The sequence below is a fragment of the Anser brachyrhynchus genome (genome assembly GCF_964034855.1).
Source record: "Anser brachyrhynchus genome assembly, chromosome: 17".
Classification (NCBI taxonomy): domain Eukaryota; kingdom Metazoa; phylum Chordata; class Aves; order Anseriformes; family Anatidae; genus Anser; species Anser brachyrhynchus.
The window spans coordinates 3002050-3018753 of record NC_137710.1 but is presented as its reverse complement, the minus strand read 5'-3'; the positions used below and the strand labels follow the sequence as shown (position 1 = coordinate 3018753).

The following is a 16704-nucleotide window of genomic DNA, read 5'->3' as shown; positions in this document are numbered from 1 at the left end:
AAGAAATGCTCTACTTGCTCTTTGCTCAATTGCACTAATTACAAACACTCCCCACCCCTGAAATCCCCGCAGTTTCCCCCACCAGCAATCCCAAACTGTAACAAAAGCCCTCAGAGCCAGTGTCTGTTTTTGTACAATTGTTTATACAAATTCAACAAAGGTAAAACTGCATCAGGAAGGTCTACGAAAACAACACCTTACAACAATGGCACTTATGAATGCAGAATTTTACAATCAGGAAATAACCATGTTATAAACCTTAAATGAGAACTCAACTCACACTTCAAAGAAAGAGAGACTACGTTTGACCATTTATTCTACTGCTGGACTCACTGTATAAATTAATTTTATATTGAGTACAAGAGCTCATGCTACAGAGTGAAACCCTCCTATGTGCAAAAGCTGAAATTGGAATTTTTAAAATTTTGAGAAAAAGGTGATTTCTATACAGATAAAACTTGGCAAAGTGTTTTACTTCAACTATAATTTACACCTTATTTCCACAACATGCTTATGTCACTTCTGAAGTATACAAAGCAGGATATAAACTTCCATTAAAACATGCTTTAAGTTGAAAGTATTAACCTACTTTTCCTGACCTGGGCACGTTTGTAGATAGATACTGTCTACGAAGTATAGGTTAAGTTCTCTCCTACCATAAGTAAAGATAAAAATTGGCAATCAAAACCGAAACACTGGTAATGCATTCAAACATTGCATAAATAATTTTTAAACAATTTTTGTACAAAAATAGTTCTGCATAATGTAAGATGTAACAAAACAAAATGTGTTAAGAAGGCAGAAATGCAGTGCGTGGTCCACTTTAATGACACCAACTTTTTTTTTTGTTGTTTTAAGAAATGAAAAGCAGAAATCAAATTTACACTACCAAGCACATGCTGTGGTACTTTAAATAACAGTATTTCTTGGAGATCAGTCTTCTTCCGGGTGTGAACAATTATCATCAATAACAGTCGCCTTATGAATTTGCATAAGAGCCAGTGCAGGACATCCCAGGTAGACTGAATTAGTGGCACAAGTTGAAATTCTTAACATGGGTAGTTTAACGTTGTTCTCTCCTCGACAAGAGTTGTAAAATCCAATTGCGGCATCTTCCAATATTCCAAGTTCCCAATTGAAAATAAAATCCCTACATGTTCTTAGTCCCCCCCCCCAGCCCCCCCACCCCAGTATTTACACATGTCCTTTAACTAACTCAGTTTTTGCAGAAGTTTTTCTTCCACTTGCCCAAACTGAACACTTACTGACATCTCTGCTATGAACTGCTCACAGCCTTCTTTTGTCACTTGCTTGCAGTACCTCAAGTCGATCTGGCAGATGTTTCCACAGCGTTTGAAGTAAGACAGGCACTGGTCAGTAACCTTATTGCAGTCTGCCAAAAAAGGGGAGAGAAATAAATGTAACAGCGTGTCTTGGTTTGTTCTTCAGCACAAGGACGATTTAACCCGACCGTGACAAGGCCCCTTCTGTTCCTGTGCTGTGCTGACACCAAAATCACCCCAACCGGCCTGGCTGCCGTTCCCTGATCCCCGTGACTCTGTTGTGTAACTGATGAGATGAAGCAGAGCACGCCAGCTGCACAGAGCGGCAGCGTTTGTAAATCCCATGTGGAGGATGAGCGAGGTAACAGCATGTGGCTCCCACCAGGGAGGGGCAGTCAGCCGGAGGAGGGAGGGCCCTGGGAAAGCTGGGCAGCTGCGGGATTACTTACACCGGCAGCACAGAAATCAAGTACTGGTGGGGAAGTTAGACGGGGGCACGGAAAGAGGTAGCTGGGGAAAACCACTTCCACCGCTGACTATTCACACAGGTCTAACAGCGATGAGCTGTTCCCATCCTCCTCCCCTCCCATGAGTTCGTGCTGCGTACCTGATAAATTAATTTCTGTTAACGAATCCCGCGTGGTGGTTCCAACTGCGGTCAGCAGGTTAATAGACTGATCTGTCACGTGATTACAGTAACTGAGATTGAGTTTGGAGAGCAGAGGCATGTGCCTTATGATCAGCCGCAAAGACGCGTCGGTAATATCCAGGCCAGCGAGGCGCAGTTCAACTATGTTCCGTAGCTTACTCCGGTTGTCGATCTGACCTGGAAAGCAGGAGAGGCAGGAGGTCACTCCTCCGAGCCTCACGCCGCATCGCAAACATTGCACATCTCTAGGAAATGCACTGTGACACACAACACTGCTGCCCTAAGTTAACTTCAGACGCTTTTGCCTGTCTGCTGCTTTGGAGGGGACATCAGCAGGAACACTTGTCTATTTTTGGTACAGGCACGTGGGCAAAAACCACCTCCTGCTTTTAAAACAAAAGGGTTGAAAGTAACTGCAGGGGCCCAGCGGAATTACAGGTCGGGAATAAGCAGTAGGCTGTGCAGTGCATGCCAGAAAGCAGATCTGATTTGCTCAAAATTTCACCTGAGCTGAAATCCGGGCGAATGTGGCATGACCCACAGAACTGCTCCTTCCCTGAACTGGAAGAAAGTGTTTCCATACTCTCTAAAGTACACCCGTTGCAGCCTGAAGAGAAGAAAGTCAGACAGAAAACCAGCACAGTGGCTCAGATGACTGCTTAGCAGTCAGAACATCACTCAATACCCAGCGGCTTCCAGCGAGGTGTTGCGAGTCACTACTGAACCACCTCAAGCAGAGCCCAGAACCCCGCCGGTGCTAGCTGCAGGGCTTCCTGCCCGCTCCCTGCAGGTGGGACTAGCAGCAGAACGTGCCACAGAGCAGATGGGACAGGCCTCCCGCGCTCCTCCCGCCTGTTACCTGGCCGGTTATCTGTGGGTGGCGACAAGAGGTCTCTCATTTGGGCGTCTTTCAGGCCTTCTGCCCACTGCACGTCCAGAGTTCGGAGTAAAGGACAGCTGGAACTACAAAGTGCTGACACTGCTATCCATGAGCACCCTGATAACAGCAGGTCTCGAAGACCTGCAGATACAGAAGAAATTGGAGCATGTGGCCTGCCCAGAGAGGCGTGCGCGGTGATCTGCTACCCCGCGCAGGCTGGGGTGAGCCCAGTGCTGCTCTGACAAAAGATCCCAGCGCCCCGGGGCAAGCAGGGACCCCGTGAGCCTCCTCCTGCCCAGCCCTCCCTCCCGCCCTCCTCCCGCAACTTCCTTTCTGTGGGGGAGAACAGTTCTCCAGCAGCCCTCAGCCGTACCCTTCGCTGGTCAAGTCAGCACAGGCACTCCCCCCAGCAATGTTACCCGTAGACTAAGACCTGCCTCAAATTACTTTCCCTACAATGCCAAGTAGTCACAACATAACTATTTTTTGGGCTCATTTTAACATGTTGATGCTTCATCCCTAGGTATCTATTCCTCGCATCAGATAGAGGGATCCCGCCAGCCGTTCCTCAGAGATCGCAGGTTAGATACAAACGGTTTTGCCAGATTTGGTGAGAAGCGATCAAGAAAACATCACTTACCTGGCAGTCTGTTGATAAGCCAGCTCAGCTGCTTTTTAGATATATTTGTCCAGCTAAGATCAAGGGTTACAGGCTGTCTCCTAATAATGCCACTAAGCATAAGTGGAGTGATGGATTTACAATGGTTTAAATCTATTTTGGTCCATAATCTTTTGTCACAGCACCTACCCAAAAAGAAAAAAAGCCAACAGCGCTTTAATTTGGCACTTGTTTTCATTTCTGCGAGACTTTAAAAGGTGTCATTGAACGGCAGGGAAAACTACGGCATTTAATGGGAAATAGCAAAACTAAGGCTGAGTGGTGCTAAGGTAAGCACACCATCAGAAACAATGCTACGTAGGTTTGAAGTTTCTCCACCAAATACATCATGCAATATAATATGGAATTATTTCTATGGAATTGCAAACATCAGCAACTTAGGATCCCACTTTAAGTCATCACCGTGTTTATTAAATCCATCTCCTAGCCTGAACATAAGCACCTTCCTTCTTACCTTTTGAATAAAAAGACTGGTTTTAGAAGCTACTGTCCTGATTTCCCCTGCACTTTCCACCTAAACCCAGTGAATTTTATAAAACAGCCCCCCCTCTCCTGGTTCTGTGGTTTTGCATTACTCCCATCTAGATGGCTTCTGCATTTCTACGCTGTCTTTATGGTTCTTGAAGGGCCACCAGCAAGAAACCCTAATGGGTTTGCAAGACTCGAAGTTTTCTTGCATCTTCCACTAGAAAATACCGTACTGAAGTGGAAAAAGCATCTAACACCTTTCTGTGACACCAAGAAACCCAGGGAGGAGGGGCTCCATGGGCCTCACCTTGCACCAGATTGCCAACCTTTTTGGCATTTACCCAGTTTGTTACTGGACTGTGCTACCAAGGAGTCTCTGTATGATTTGCCCATCTGTGTGCACACCACAGCCCAATCTCAGATGTCAGACAAAGATATACTTTCCTGCAAGTTCAGTGAAACACATAAATCTGTCCACTAATGACTGTGGTACAGTCACTGACCGTGTCCATTTTTACACCCTGGTGCCCTGAGCACCCAACAGACACATTGTAAGTAAAGGCGATGATAAAGGATTCCTCCACCAGCTCTGCTGGTGGAGAATCAGCAGACGGGATCGCTCTTCGTGTACCCTCTACGGGGCAACAACCAGAACGGACCTTCTGAAGTACACTGAGGGCACCGGGAGATCCTCGCTGTATCTTAACAGATACTTAATGGCTGAGCTGCAAAAACAACTGCGCTAGCAGCGAGCAGCTCCTGGGGGCACAATGACACCAAGGCTTAGCACGACCTAGGCTGGCTGTTCCAGCGCGCAGGAACATCGTGGCGTCTCCGTACGGAACAGCCTGCTCTGGGGGTTACAGCCCCAGCAGCCTGGTGCACAAACACAAAACTCTCACCAGAAGTGCTTCTGAGAAAATACCAGAAGAAGATAAGCTGCTCCTTCAGACACTGCCGGGCACCCTTCCTCCTTGTGCTCAGCAGAGCCTCACTAACAACCCGCACAGCTCTCTGAGCAGACGTTAGCACGTCCGGTCACCCACCTCCCTTCTGAGCCTCCCCCCACCAGACCCAGCTCGGTTCCCCCCCTCCTTACCATCTGTTCCAGGTCTTGCAAACTCTCATACAGATGCACAAGTCTCTATGACTGAGGTAGCTAAAGACAGCCATCCAGACTTCCCGCTGCATCACGTGGGCTGCCCCGTCATCCAGGGGGAGCGAGTCCGGAGGGGGGCTGATGGGAGGCGGCCGGATAACGTGCCGCTCCATCTGAATGCATTTGGGAGGAGAGAGCGAAGGCGGGGGCCGGGTTATTCCCCGAGGGGTGCTTCGCAGGCTGGGGATGAGCTGGTGCCTCAGCTCCCGGGGAGTCCCGTTCAAACCCTTGTTGAACCTATGCAGTCTCTCGCTGTTGCTCAAAGCGCGCTTAGGCTCCTCGTTTTCACTCTCCGGTTCGGATTTGATGGGTTGGTGATTCTCGTTGGCAAGGCTGTTCTCGGTTTTTTGGATCTCCTGGTTGAGCTCCTTGCTGAGCTCCTTGCTCAGTTCCTTATTGGGAAGCCGCCTTTTCCGCCTCATCTTGAACTTCTTCTTGTCCCTGGGCTCGGCGCCCTCCGTGCTGGGACCCGCGGTGGGCGAGCTGGAGCGCGACTGGTCACTGTCCTTGGACCTGGGGGGTGCTTCTGGCAGCTCATCCTCCGGCTCCTGCTTGAGGCGCCGCAGGGGTTTGATCATGGCAGCTCGGTCATCTGAAGCCTTCCACGATCGCCGCTGAAAAGGAAGAGACAAGGGCTGACTATTTGAGCAAGAAGGCGCTCGGCAATACCTGGCATGCTGATGCTCCGCAGGGCAGCCGTGCCTGGGGGGCCGGGCTGCCTGCCAGCACAGCGCCCCACCCGTCCCAGCACATGGGCACATTCGCCGGCCAAAGGTATCAAGTTCAAGTGCCATCACACGGATGAGGAGGCCAGCTATTGGCTCTCCGGACTCCAAGGGAGCGATAAACGCCTTGATTCACCATGCACAATCCTGCAGATTTAAGGGCCTTATCGTTACACACCAGACAATTTACATACACGAGATGAACAGCGTACGATAGACAGGTTTTATTTCCCCCAACGGGCCAGAAGAAACCAGGCTCGGGACGCGTTCATTGGGCAAAGCTCCCACTGTCAACACTGCCTGACACGAGTGGGTGCCCAATGGCCAAAAGTTGAATTTCTGAAAGCTCCTGGATTGCCATCACCGGCTCGCACTGTGGCTGTGCTCCTGTTGTGGCCTGTACTGCTGGATACTCACAGCCTCGGTCAACCACACTTTAGCTGCCCCTTTATGTCCTACTGAACTCGGTTCATCTTCTCAAGCTTCCCCCACCTCCGGTGCATGCAGAACAGGGGATGCGACTGACAGGTCTGACACTGCTAGGCGGACGGGACCTCACGCTGCCACGATCTCCGACGCAACGCGGGCTCACGAGGGCTGGCTGGCGCCTTCTTCCCTGCCCTGGTCACTGTTCGTAAAAGCGAACCGCGCTTCGCTCGCTTGCTTTAATCTAGTCTCTCCTGGATGCACACCAGATGGAAATGTAGGAGATGTATCAACCAAAAGCGAGGAAGACTTCAAGACTAACTGATCACTGCATGCAAGAAGAAGCTAGCAACTGTTAAAATGAAACGGATTTAATAAGAAGAGATCAGGACTGGCAAGAAAAGGTGAACTGCTGTGAACACGCTTGCTGTACCGGAATGCCTATGCTTTTCCAATAAACTACTTGGATCAAGTCAGTGATCTGCTCCTACGTTCCAGGCTGCAGAGAAAGCTGATCACCCTGTCCTTAAACATATTACAAAGGAAGAGGTCTCAGAAAGCTAATGACAGGTTAGAAGAAAAGAAGTGAACCATCAGACTACTGCCGGCCTGCAGCATCCTTCACGCAGGGTACTGACGAGCGCATAACTTAAAGGTATCAGGCTTCTGTTATCACAGCAGATTGTGAGAGGTGAATCAATATTGTGCCAGCAGGGGGCTTCACGTGTGCTGTGATACAGCCTGCAGAGGGGGCGTGTGGCAGGGGCAAGGCTCAGCCACGCAGGGAGAGCAAAACATCAGTACGGAAAACAGGATTTTATTCCTTGGCGTCGTCAAAACACAGCTTTTGACTGCGTTTTAATACAGGACACAGAACCAGAAAGTACAGACCCAGACACTGCAGCTAACTATTCTGGAGCGTAAAGGCTTGCAAGAGAGGCTCTGTAACTTCAAGATGTACAGGGCATAACAAAGATGCCTGCTGTGACATAAAGACATGGCTGATGAACTGGCTCACCATTCAGCTCACGTGAGAAGGATGAAAAGGGACCGAGAACACATCTTTTAAAAAGGCAAAGCACCTTCTTCCCGAAGAGTTTCTCTTCTTCTCCAAGTTTTAGCTGTTGGAAGAAAGACAAGTAAAAACCCCCGAACATGACATTTGTTCTGCTGTCTGTTGAAGGTTTGGCGACCAGCAATGCCTTCCTCACACGCTGGGGGGCTTTCACGGAGCAATTCAAGCCATCCATAAACACTCCAGTGAGTCCGCAGGGATGGGAAAAGGAAATCATGGCCAGAAAGCAGATATGCATAACGTGGTGTCATGAATTTTGCTCTCCCACTCCACAAAAGCACCAACAATCCCTATATTTACTGTACCGTGGCATTCCCTCTGCCAAGCCTTGAGGGGCAGACCGACTACCAAGTCCTAGCAAACTACACAAGCAGTACAAAACCTGCCACTGATCCCAGTGTTAAAGCCATCTGATGATTACTCATGAAAGAAGTGAAACACAGATCCTCAATTCTACCTCTGCGAACCAGCATTTCTGTATGTCCTTATTAGCATATTTTGTAATCCACATGACAATTCGGAGTGTCCCTGCCTGGCCCAAGAGCTCTGAATTTTAAATTCGGGGAAGAAGCTCTGCCTACACTGCTGCTGAGAGCAGCTCCTCCTCTCTGCAGGCTACAGAAGGTGTCATTTCTAAAGGTCCTCTGATCAGTTTCGAGCATTGTACATCTGTGAATCAGCCACAAAACATGCTGCCACGCGCCACCAAGTGGCTAAAGATGAAAAGGTCTCCATAAAAAATTGATTTTCACCTTGATCCTACTCCAAGCATCTTGTAGTGACTTTTTAGTTAAAGTGGGTTTTCCAGTACTTTGAATAAACCAACAGCCACAGCCCAGTGTTTTCAGCCTCTGAATGTCAACCCGAGCTTCACCATTCAAACTACTGTCCTGTTAGACTAGCAGTTTTCAGGGCGGAAGGTAAAACATCGCAGTTTCTTTTGTAGCAATCTGGGATTTCAAGACGAGGTACAAGCCAGAAGGCAAGAGACATCAGCCCCAACCAGCCCACGCGCATCTGCGTACGTACATAAGGGTGTTTTGTCATACCCGTTTTCTCATAGAGGGTTCCTGGGGTTTCTCAAATTTCCTTTTCCTCCGCAGATGTACTTCGTCTGACTTTCTCCTCAGTATTGAGTCAACTTGAGTCTTTTTGGAATGTTCCTCAGATTTCCGCCTGGGAGTTTCTTCACAGTCCCCTTTCCGTTTTGCAGCATCTGTTACTTCCTTATTGTCTCTGTTCATTTTCTGTTCCTTCAGCAATGAGCCTGGGAGATTTGATGCGTATTTGAATCCTGGTCCGCGCTTTTGCTTGTACGCCAAAGAGACACAAAACACAAACAAACTTTATATCTCATGCCTTTCTCAGCTATTTAGGTAAGTTGTCTCCAGCACTGGTGGCTTGATCACTTTGTAACAGACAAAAGCATTAACAAGGAGTTACAGGAGAAGTAGTTTCAACCTTTAAGAAGTTTTTATACACATGTGCAGTGTCTCAGTTTACCAAAAAAAAAAAAAACACAAAAAAAAGAAAACAAACAACGCTTCCCTGATTCCAATAGACACTTCATGTTTTGCATTTTTTTTTCCCTTTTTACAAAATCCAAAGAAGTATTTTCATCTTAGAATTTAACATGCAGCAATGCACAGGACTAACCTACATTCTCCCCAGATTTTGGGTGAAGCGCATGGGAGAAAAATAAAGAAAACGACTGGGGAACAAACAGAAAGCCAAGAGCTTACTTCATTTGACTCAACTGAATTAGACACAAAAACAAAAGCTGGTACTGGGCAAAATTATATCTACAAGCCAGAGGGAAAGCTTGAAGATTTTGTATTTCGTTCCAGCACCACTTATCCCCATTAAACTCACTTTTCCAGTTTTCCCTGCATGGTTGCACTTTGGACACTCCCAGCAGTTCGGCAGCTCATCGTTAACCACACCATCTGATTCCTTCACCTGGTGAAAGAGAGGCACAACTCAATTCACAGCAAGCTACAGGCAGCTGCACAAGTCTACAGGCAGAATCATTCAGAGGCATCTCTTACAGCTCTTCGTTTTCTCTGAGCGACTGCTGCCCTCCCGATGGCTACAGAAAAGAAACCCAGATCACCACAGGTGCTGGTGCCAAGCACAGCCTCGGTCCCACAAAACTACCCTCGTGGGAACACCGATGGGAGGCAAGCGCGCTGGTCAGGTTGGTATGTGACACAGGGTTCAGGTTTGGGCTTTCTGTGAAGGTCAAGGGCAATCCTCATTAACACAAGGCACGTTCTGCTCTTGCAAAAATTGTAATAATTAAAAAAAAAGCAAAAACAGAAAAAAAAACATAAAGCTCCCCCCAAAAAGGGCTGTAACCGTGCCATCTCCAAACGCCTCCCACATCGACGTGAAAGCCTCAGGTCCCGTCCCGTGTCCCCCCCAACCCTGAAGCGAGGCACAGCCTGATCTTTTAATAGGAAGGGATTTTTCCCATACACACGTTCTCACATATATTAATACTGGTAGGCATTTTTAGAAGCAGAGCACCCTGCACTGTAATCAAGTGTTCCTTAAAATATTTCTCTTTATGGACAGAGCTCGCAGCCCCGTGCACCCAGCCCCCAAGCCCATGTGCCAGTAAAAATGCTGGCTGCCAAGTCAGCTGGAGAACAGGCACACGTATTCAGAAGACCGGACACATGAAAACGTTTTCAAGGCTTCTCACCGCCCAGTTACCCAGCTAGCACGAGGAAGAGAAGCTCTTACTACTCGGCTACCTCCGCGGGACTGGGACATTTTGCATTTCGCATCGCAGCCGAAAGCAGAGGGCTGCGAAGCTGCTTTCTGCCTCTCCACACGGGAGCCCTCGCTACTCTCCAAACAGGAGATAGGTGGCTTGAAAAGAAATTTCTGTGAATGAAACTGAGGAGGAACAGTACAGCTAGGCTAAACGCACCTCCACACAAACACATATGCTCACTGATGGCACATTCACGTCTTAAGGATTTGGATATATATTTAGGCAAAAGCCTTGAGGGGGAAAAAGAAAAGATTATTTCATGACTGTAGTAGCATGTTTTTGTTGTCTACAGTCAAGACAAACAGCTGGGCATGGGCAGCACAGTAGCAGGAGACTGCTGCTGAAACAGGCAGGGGCAAAGATCTGCAGATTTTTCTTGCTTCTGAAACATTTCCTCCTCCCAGCTGGGTGAAAACGTGCTGGCTGCGCAGGAGCGAGCACCACTTTTAGGGAACTGCTTCCTCCAGTCCCCGAGCCAGACAGCAGCCCTTCTAGTTTCACCATCCAGCAAGAGTGATGACATGTCAGTCTCTCTCAGCAAGTCTTTTGGAGTTAATAAACGAGTAAGTGAAGTGGGCAGAATTTAAATACTGGTTTTTATCACAACTGTGCGCCTTTGAACCTTCTTTCCCATGGTAGGTGTAAGATACTCCAGGAGCTGTTGTACACATCTCTGCCTCGGGGGAACAATCCCTGGCCCAAGCCCAAGTTGGGAACAAGTTATTTCCCGCACCGAATATAGAACAAATGCTACCAAAGGGAAAGCATTACAGCTCCGTCCCTTCTGTGAAGTTTAAGGAACTGAACAGATGTGAGGAACTGTAAGCAAACTAATTAGACACACGCAAACCTGCCACTGAATCTGTCCCAAGCCTCCTAGGCTGGGTGGGAGCCAGCGCGGCGTGTTTGCTACAAACAGCAGGTGGGTGTCTGAGCCGCGGCGGGGGGCAGCCTCAGAACCGTACCCGCAGCACGAGGGCGGCGATTCAGGAAGCCTCAGCGTGAGCCTGCACTGCCGGGAGGTCTGCCTGGCGGGGAGTAAGGAGACCCCGGGATGTTGGTCTGGTATCGCTGAGCGAGAGCCCTGACTTCTGGCAGCGCCAAGACTGAAATAACCCAGGCACAGACACATCTGGGCTGAGGACAGGGGCAGAAATGCAGCTGTGCTGGAAAAGGACTTTGTTTTTAATTTACTATGTCTGCTTTTCTGTCAATCCATCTGAAATATCCCCCCTTTTCCATCATTATCACTACATCTACATAAGATGAAAAAGAAGAGGATCTTACTGGGAAAATGAACCCCTTTTCCTTAAGGGAACAGCATCAGATACTGCACTTGGCCACCCGTGCTAACCAGCGTTACTTGTAACTGGACTTGCAGCAAGAGAAATCCATCAATACTGGTTCGATTCAAACGCTCTGCTACAGCGAGAGGCAATATTCCTCTGAAAAGCTCGGCAGCTTCCTCTGGAAGCAGCGCTGTGCTCACGGAAGGCTTGCCAACATGATTTTCCTAAGAAGCTGTTTGGCAGAATGAGCACTCGCGCTGGTATTGTGTTTTCCAAGAAAAGCAGCAGCGTGTCAGGAAGCACCCCGTGCCGCTCCTCAGGACATGCCACAACCTGGCTGCCCTTCACACCGCTCCTACACAGGCGTGTAACGTGCCCTGCTAGCAGGGCACCCGCAGGAGCTCCTCAAGGCTGCGAGTGTGGCAGAGCACGGATGCACCCCAGCTACCTTCATGGAATGCTTTGGGTTGGAAGGGACCTTAAAGATCATTTAATTCTTAAAGATCAGCTCTAAAAGCCTCTCAAGAAGCCGGACACTCAGCCCTCCGCAGCACAATTAAGCTAGCTCAAGTATTAGGCAACGGCACGCGACAGACGTGGCAGATGCCCTACGAGGCCATCCCCTGACACTTTTTTCCTGGAGAAAACCCACCACGAACACGTAAAGCCAAGCTGGAATAGGACGGGCTCCAAACCAGGAGCGAGCTACCCACGAGCAGCCCAGCGCACGTGCCCGAGCCTTGGAGATGCACCCAGGAGAGATTTCTCTCTGCAGGGGAGCAAGGCAGGCAGGGACGCTCACTCCTCCCCTCCCTGGCCCCATTTCTGCTGGTTTCCCCCAAAAGTACGTTTGCCAGAGGTTTCGCTGGGGATGACCCCCACGGTTCACGCGTCTTCCTGCTGCCTGCTTTCTGGGTAGGACAGGAGGGGACCTCCTCCTGGTGGGCACCCACAGCAGCTGCCCTGGGGCCACGTTTGCTTTCAAAGGCACTTCCCACAAGGGCTGTTTACGGGACTCTGTCCTCGGGGCTTTTAAGCCCACATCACATGAACAAGGCAACAGGTTCTTGCCTCACAGAAAACTGCGGAGCCCAGGAATAAAGAGCAAGGAGGGAACCAAGGAAAAGGTCCCGTTTGCCTTTTGCTGTTCTCCTCTCGCCTTCCAAGACGATTCTGTAGTCCTCCTGGGGCCCTTTTGTTTGGGTAACCAACCACCACCAGTTATCCCACCACTCCAGCCCAACAGAAGCACCGAGTAATTAAAAAAACAAGGCACGCTGCAGATCTCCCACCGCTTCATTTTCAGCAATACCTCGAGCAACGTTGTTCCTAGCTACCAAAACATCACTCAGAACATCACATATGCATAAAGGAACAAACAGCACTTGCTTGAGTTCACAGATCTGACCCACATCCTGTGCAACCAGTCCCAGATGTGGTATGGTGAGAGGAAACCATGCTTGAACTGCCACTAGACAACAATCCCAGGCTCTGGACCCAGCCAAAAGGTGTTACTGGCACTGTAAGGTGAGGGAAGGGGGGTGTGGAGCCTTTTGAGGGGGGCTGGAGTAGTAAAGCAGCAGCTGCAAGGCAGAACCGAGGCACCCCGAGAAAGGAGCAGCTCCTTCCCTCGCTTCCTCACCCCCCCGAAGTTTTGTTTTAAGCAAGCAAAGCTCCCCGAGTCCCCGAGTGGCAGGAGCTGCGGGTACCAAAGCTGCCTAATTTCTGCTCTAGGGACACACGGGTCGGTCGGTGTAACTCAGCACACGGTGCAGGAACAGTGAAAGGCAAGGAGAGCGTCACCCCGGGCCCGCAGGAGGAACGCGCCTCCCCTCCCGGAGATCCCCGGGGGGCCAAAGGCTGCTTTCTGGGGCACGGTATGTCAGAGCACATTTGCTTTGGCAAATCACTTTAACCATAAACAAATCAGCAACAGGAAATGGCTGAGCAGCCACGACCCGACCAGCTCTGGAGAAAGGAGGCTTCCAAGTGCTCAGACACACAGACTTGCCCAAAATCACACTTCTGGTACTGACAAAGAGGATACCTGCTCGCGGTGCTCGAGTCAGCCAAGGCTGAGCGTTCCTGCAGCCTGAAACTTGCTCAGTTTGTTCTCTAGAGCTGCGGTCCTACTGCAACGTCTGCTCACGGCACCTTTACGCCAGCTGCCACCAAAAGGCAGCTCTGTGCCTGGACGAACACGGACAGCAAACTACTCCTTGTACTCTGTGGGACACGGGAAGGAGCTGCTGACAGAGGGGTTGTGACTAACGCATCCAACGCTACGTACAGGTAGATTCTTATGTCCTCTTGAGCTTCCCGTGCCAACTGAGATACCTCACTTAAATAAGAAGTGAAAAAAATAAATAAAACACTTGCATGCATGCATGTTTTGCGGTCTTGCTCAGGGCAGCCAGGGGATGGATGCTGGTCACATCAGAAGAGAGCTCCCTCCTGCCAGCCAGGACTGCGCACGCCACGGCTTCAGTCCTGCTTCTCACGCCAACCCTGCGCTCACTCAGTTTCCAAAGATGAAACCGTGAAAGTTTTTTCTAACTTCTGTGCCCTACTTTTTACGTTAAGGTGACATCTAATCTACTTTTAGTTTGCTTGTTTCCAACAGGTATTACATCCTTGCACTCACCTTAAGGCATCCTGGGTGTATTATTTCATTACAAATGGAGCATTCCATTAGCATGAGATTAAACTTGCTCTCCTCCTCTTCCACAGTGTCCTCTTTCCCAGCTTCTCCACACACCAGACATACAGCAGTATGAGGCAACACCGGCTGTTTACACATATCAGAAGGAAGTCTTGATCAGGGCACATAAGACATATGGGAACAGAAGAATTCAAAATGCATTTACAGTATTTTCATTCCAAAGAGAAGATAAATAGGGCTTAATTGTGCAAACTGCTGAAGGCTCCATCCCAGCACATCAACAAAGGCAAGAAAAACTGGTAACTGGGGCTGGGTACCCAGACCAGGCATCGCAGGACGTGCTGAGGGGATGAAAGTGCCCTCCCTCTAGCAACATAAATCCACGGGGCATTGCAGGGATGAAAACGTTGGGGATTTTTTGCGGGTCTCTTGAATCTGTGAGCTGACACAGACATTGGCACGTGCGTCACTTTTCTACCATACAATGGGAGGCAAAAGAAGCAACCTGGAACATCACTGTTGGCATCCGTGAAGCTTCACAATCTGACTGGCAATTTGGCAGCTCCCATTTTACCGGCAGGGCAGGCAGATGTCGTGGGACCCAACCCAACCCTCACAGCAAGCCCACGACAGACCGAGGAGCAGACCTTTTGCTGACTGATGGTCTATCACAGGAGGCCCTGCTCCCAAACAGAGCATTGCAAAAAGCACTGCACGGACACTTAAAAAGAGAATTCCTCTTCCAGAAGTGTCACAAGTGGGAAGCTCAGTGTGGTTTTTTTTTTCCTATCTTTTGCTGAGGCAGAAAGGGAACTGCAGCATCTCTTATATCCATCACCCAAGTCAAAGCACTGAATGCCAGTCTAATTAAAAAGCTACCTTAGTGCTAATGAGGAGCAAACTTCTTGTTTCCTGCAATAAGGTACAAGCCATTACAAGAAATAAAAGGAAGATCCTTGTAAGAAGCTGGCTATAACGTGAAATGGAATCGATCAGGTTGCAACTCCCTAACTATCAGGTAGTTGGAGGCAGAGACGTGGCTTTTCATTGCAAGGATCTCTCATTTATGGAGCAAATAAAGACTGGAAGTGAAAAACTGCACAGTGAATCAAATCTCTGCAGCAACAGCCCATCCTTCAGGAAGTTTCAGACAGGGAGAAAACTAACTATGGTAAGCCAATAGCGAGCACAGCGTGCTGCCCCACACACCAGCATCAGATATGGCAACGCTTTTCTGCTTTCTCATGCCAGTACTTACCCACGCTCCGTTTTCAAAGCATTTTGCAAGTGTTATTGAATTCCCAACCTTCCTCCATGCACGCAACAGGAATCCCCAGGATCCCACTCCGCCAGCAGGTAAACCAGAGGAAAACTAAGCTGCCCAGAGCTGCGATGGCTCTGTCCGCTTGTTCTGTCCCATCTCCCACACAACAACTATTTATATCCACCCACGAGGAACAAACAGCCCAGAAGCAGTACAACTTTCCTTGCTGGGAGCAAGGGCGTCTAGGGAACCTCCTCTGTGCCCCAACTAGCTCTGTCCCACTGCTGGACTGGAACAGCAGCTCTGCTGTCACAACCTGACCTCCCGGCACAGAGCCCCCCGCTCCCTTCAGGCCTATTCGACGCAGCATCAAGTGTCCCAGGCCCTCCTGTCTCCTCCCTTGATTGAACCAGCGATGCAGAGGAGTTTCCTGCTCTCTGAACGGCAGTGCAGGCTCTCTTAAGGCTTCTGAGTTTAATGAAAGCCTGCGCCTAGTTAATATTGTCAGTGTTATTAACCAGAGGAAGGCACAGTCCCAGAACTGTGGGGATCATTACTTCCACAGAGCCTCGCTTTGGTGGTTTCTTTTAGCTGGGAGCTGTTGGATGCGTACCACAATATATTACTGCTGCAATTGTTAGAGAACATAATGAACAAGACTAAAAACAATTGGATTGCCTATAGAAACGTAAGGCACCATTAAAAACTGCAACGGTTCAACTTGTTAATTTACTGTGCTCTCGCTGTTCTAAGGAAGTTTGCAAGACTCCCACCGTTCCTTACACCACCGAGAACTCACAAAGAGCAGGTACCTCTCGAGCACATGCACGGGTGGGACAAGGAATCAAAGCGCCCTGGCTACAGAGCTGTGTGTCCTAAACACGGCTCCTGGAAATAAGCCTGCAGATACCAACTGAAAAATACGTCTTCACACGAAAAGAGGGGACGAGAAGATGACTACGCACAGCCAGAAGAAAACCCAGCTGCTCTCCTCCACAAGGCTCAGCCTGTGCATCAAGACTGAAACACCTTACTATGAAAATTTCCTTCAACAGGCAGGACGAGGAAGCACGCTGCAGCCCTAATGTAATCCCTCCACTAAAAAGGCAGCATGGTTTCACTAGTTCTTCTCCCCGGAGAATAATAAATTCTTCATCCATGCTGTTCGATTCATGCCACACTCCAGGAAATCAAGTGTTCAAAGAAAAGACACTTGAGCTGCAAAAGCACTCTGAAGAAAGGTGGATATTCTATGCACTTTACTAAAAGGTCCAGGAGAGCTGAATCCTCTATCAAGAGCACCGCATGGCTTAGAGCAGGACACAGTGTGAGCTACCAGGAGCAACTGCTGGAAACCCTAAGT

At 49.1% G+C, this 16704-nt stretch overlaps 1 protein-coding gene across 23 annotated transcripts in view; it reads right to left on the bottom strand.

The window, feature by feature from the left end:
- Window positions 1-124: 124 nt before the first annotated feature.
- The window catches only part of KDM2B (lysine demethylase 2B), a 110415-nt gene continuing 93835 nt past the window's right edge, over window positions 125-16704 (bottom strand). For 12 of the 23 annotated variants that reach the window (XM_080559466.1, XM_080559450.1, XM_080559468.1 and 9 more), the window contains 9 exons: window positions 14060-14203; window positions 9217-9303; window positions 8394-8663; window positions 5059-5732; window positions 3453-3616; window positions 2792-2953; window positions 2438-2539; window positions 1891-2109; window positions 125-1393 (listed from right to left, as the gene is read on the bottom strand). In XM_080559466.1, coding sequence (XP_080415592.1) covers window positions 1212-1393; window positions 1891-2109; window positions 2438-2539; window positions 2792-2953; window positions 3453-3616; window positions 5059-5732; window positions 8394-8663; window positions 9217-9303; window positions 14060-14203 — 2004 coding nt within the window. In that variant the 3' untranslated portion in view covers window positions 125-1211. The remainder of the gene's footprint in view (window positions 1394-1890; window positions 2110-2437; window positions 2540-2791; window positions 2954-3452; window positions 3617-5058; window positions 5733-8393; window positions 8664-9216; window positions 9304-14059; window positions 14204-16704) is intronic. The other 11 variants (XM_080559461.1, XM_080559471.1, XM_080559469.1 and 8 more) reach the window with 9 other exon arrangements.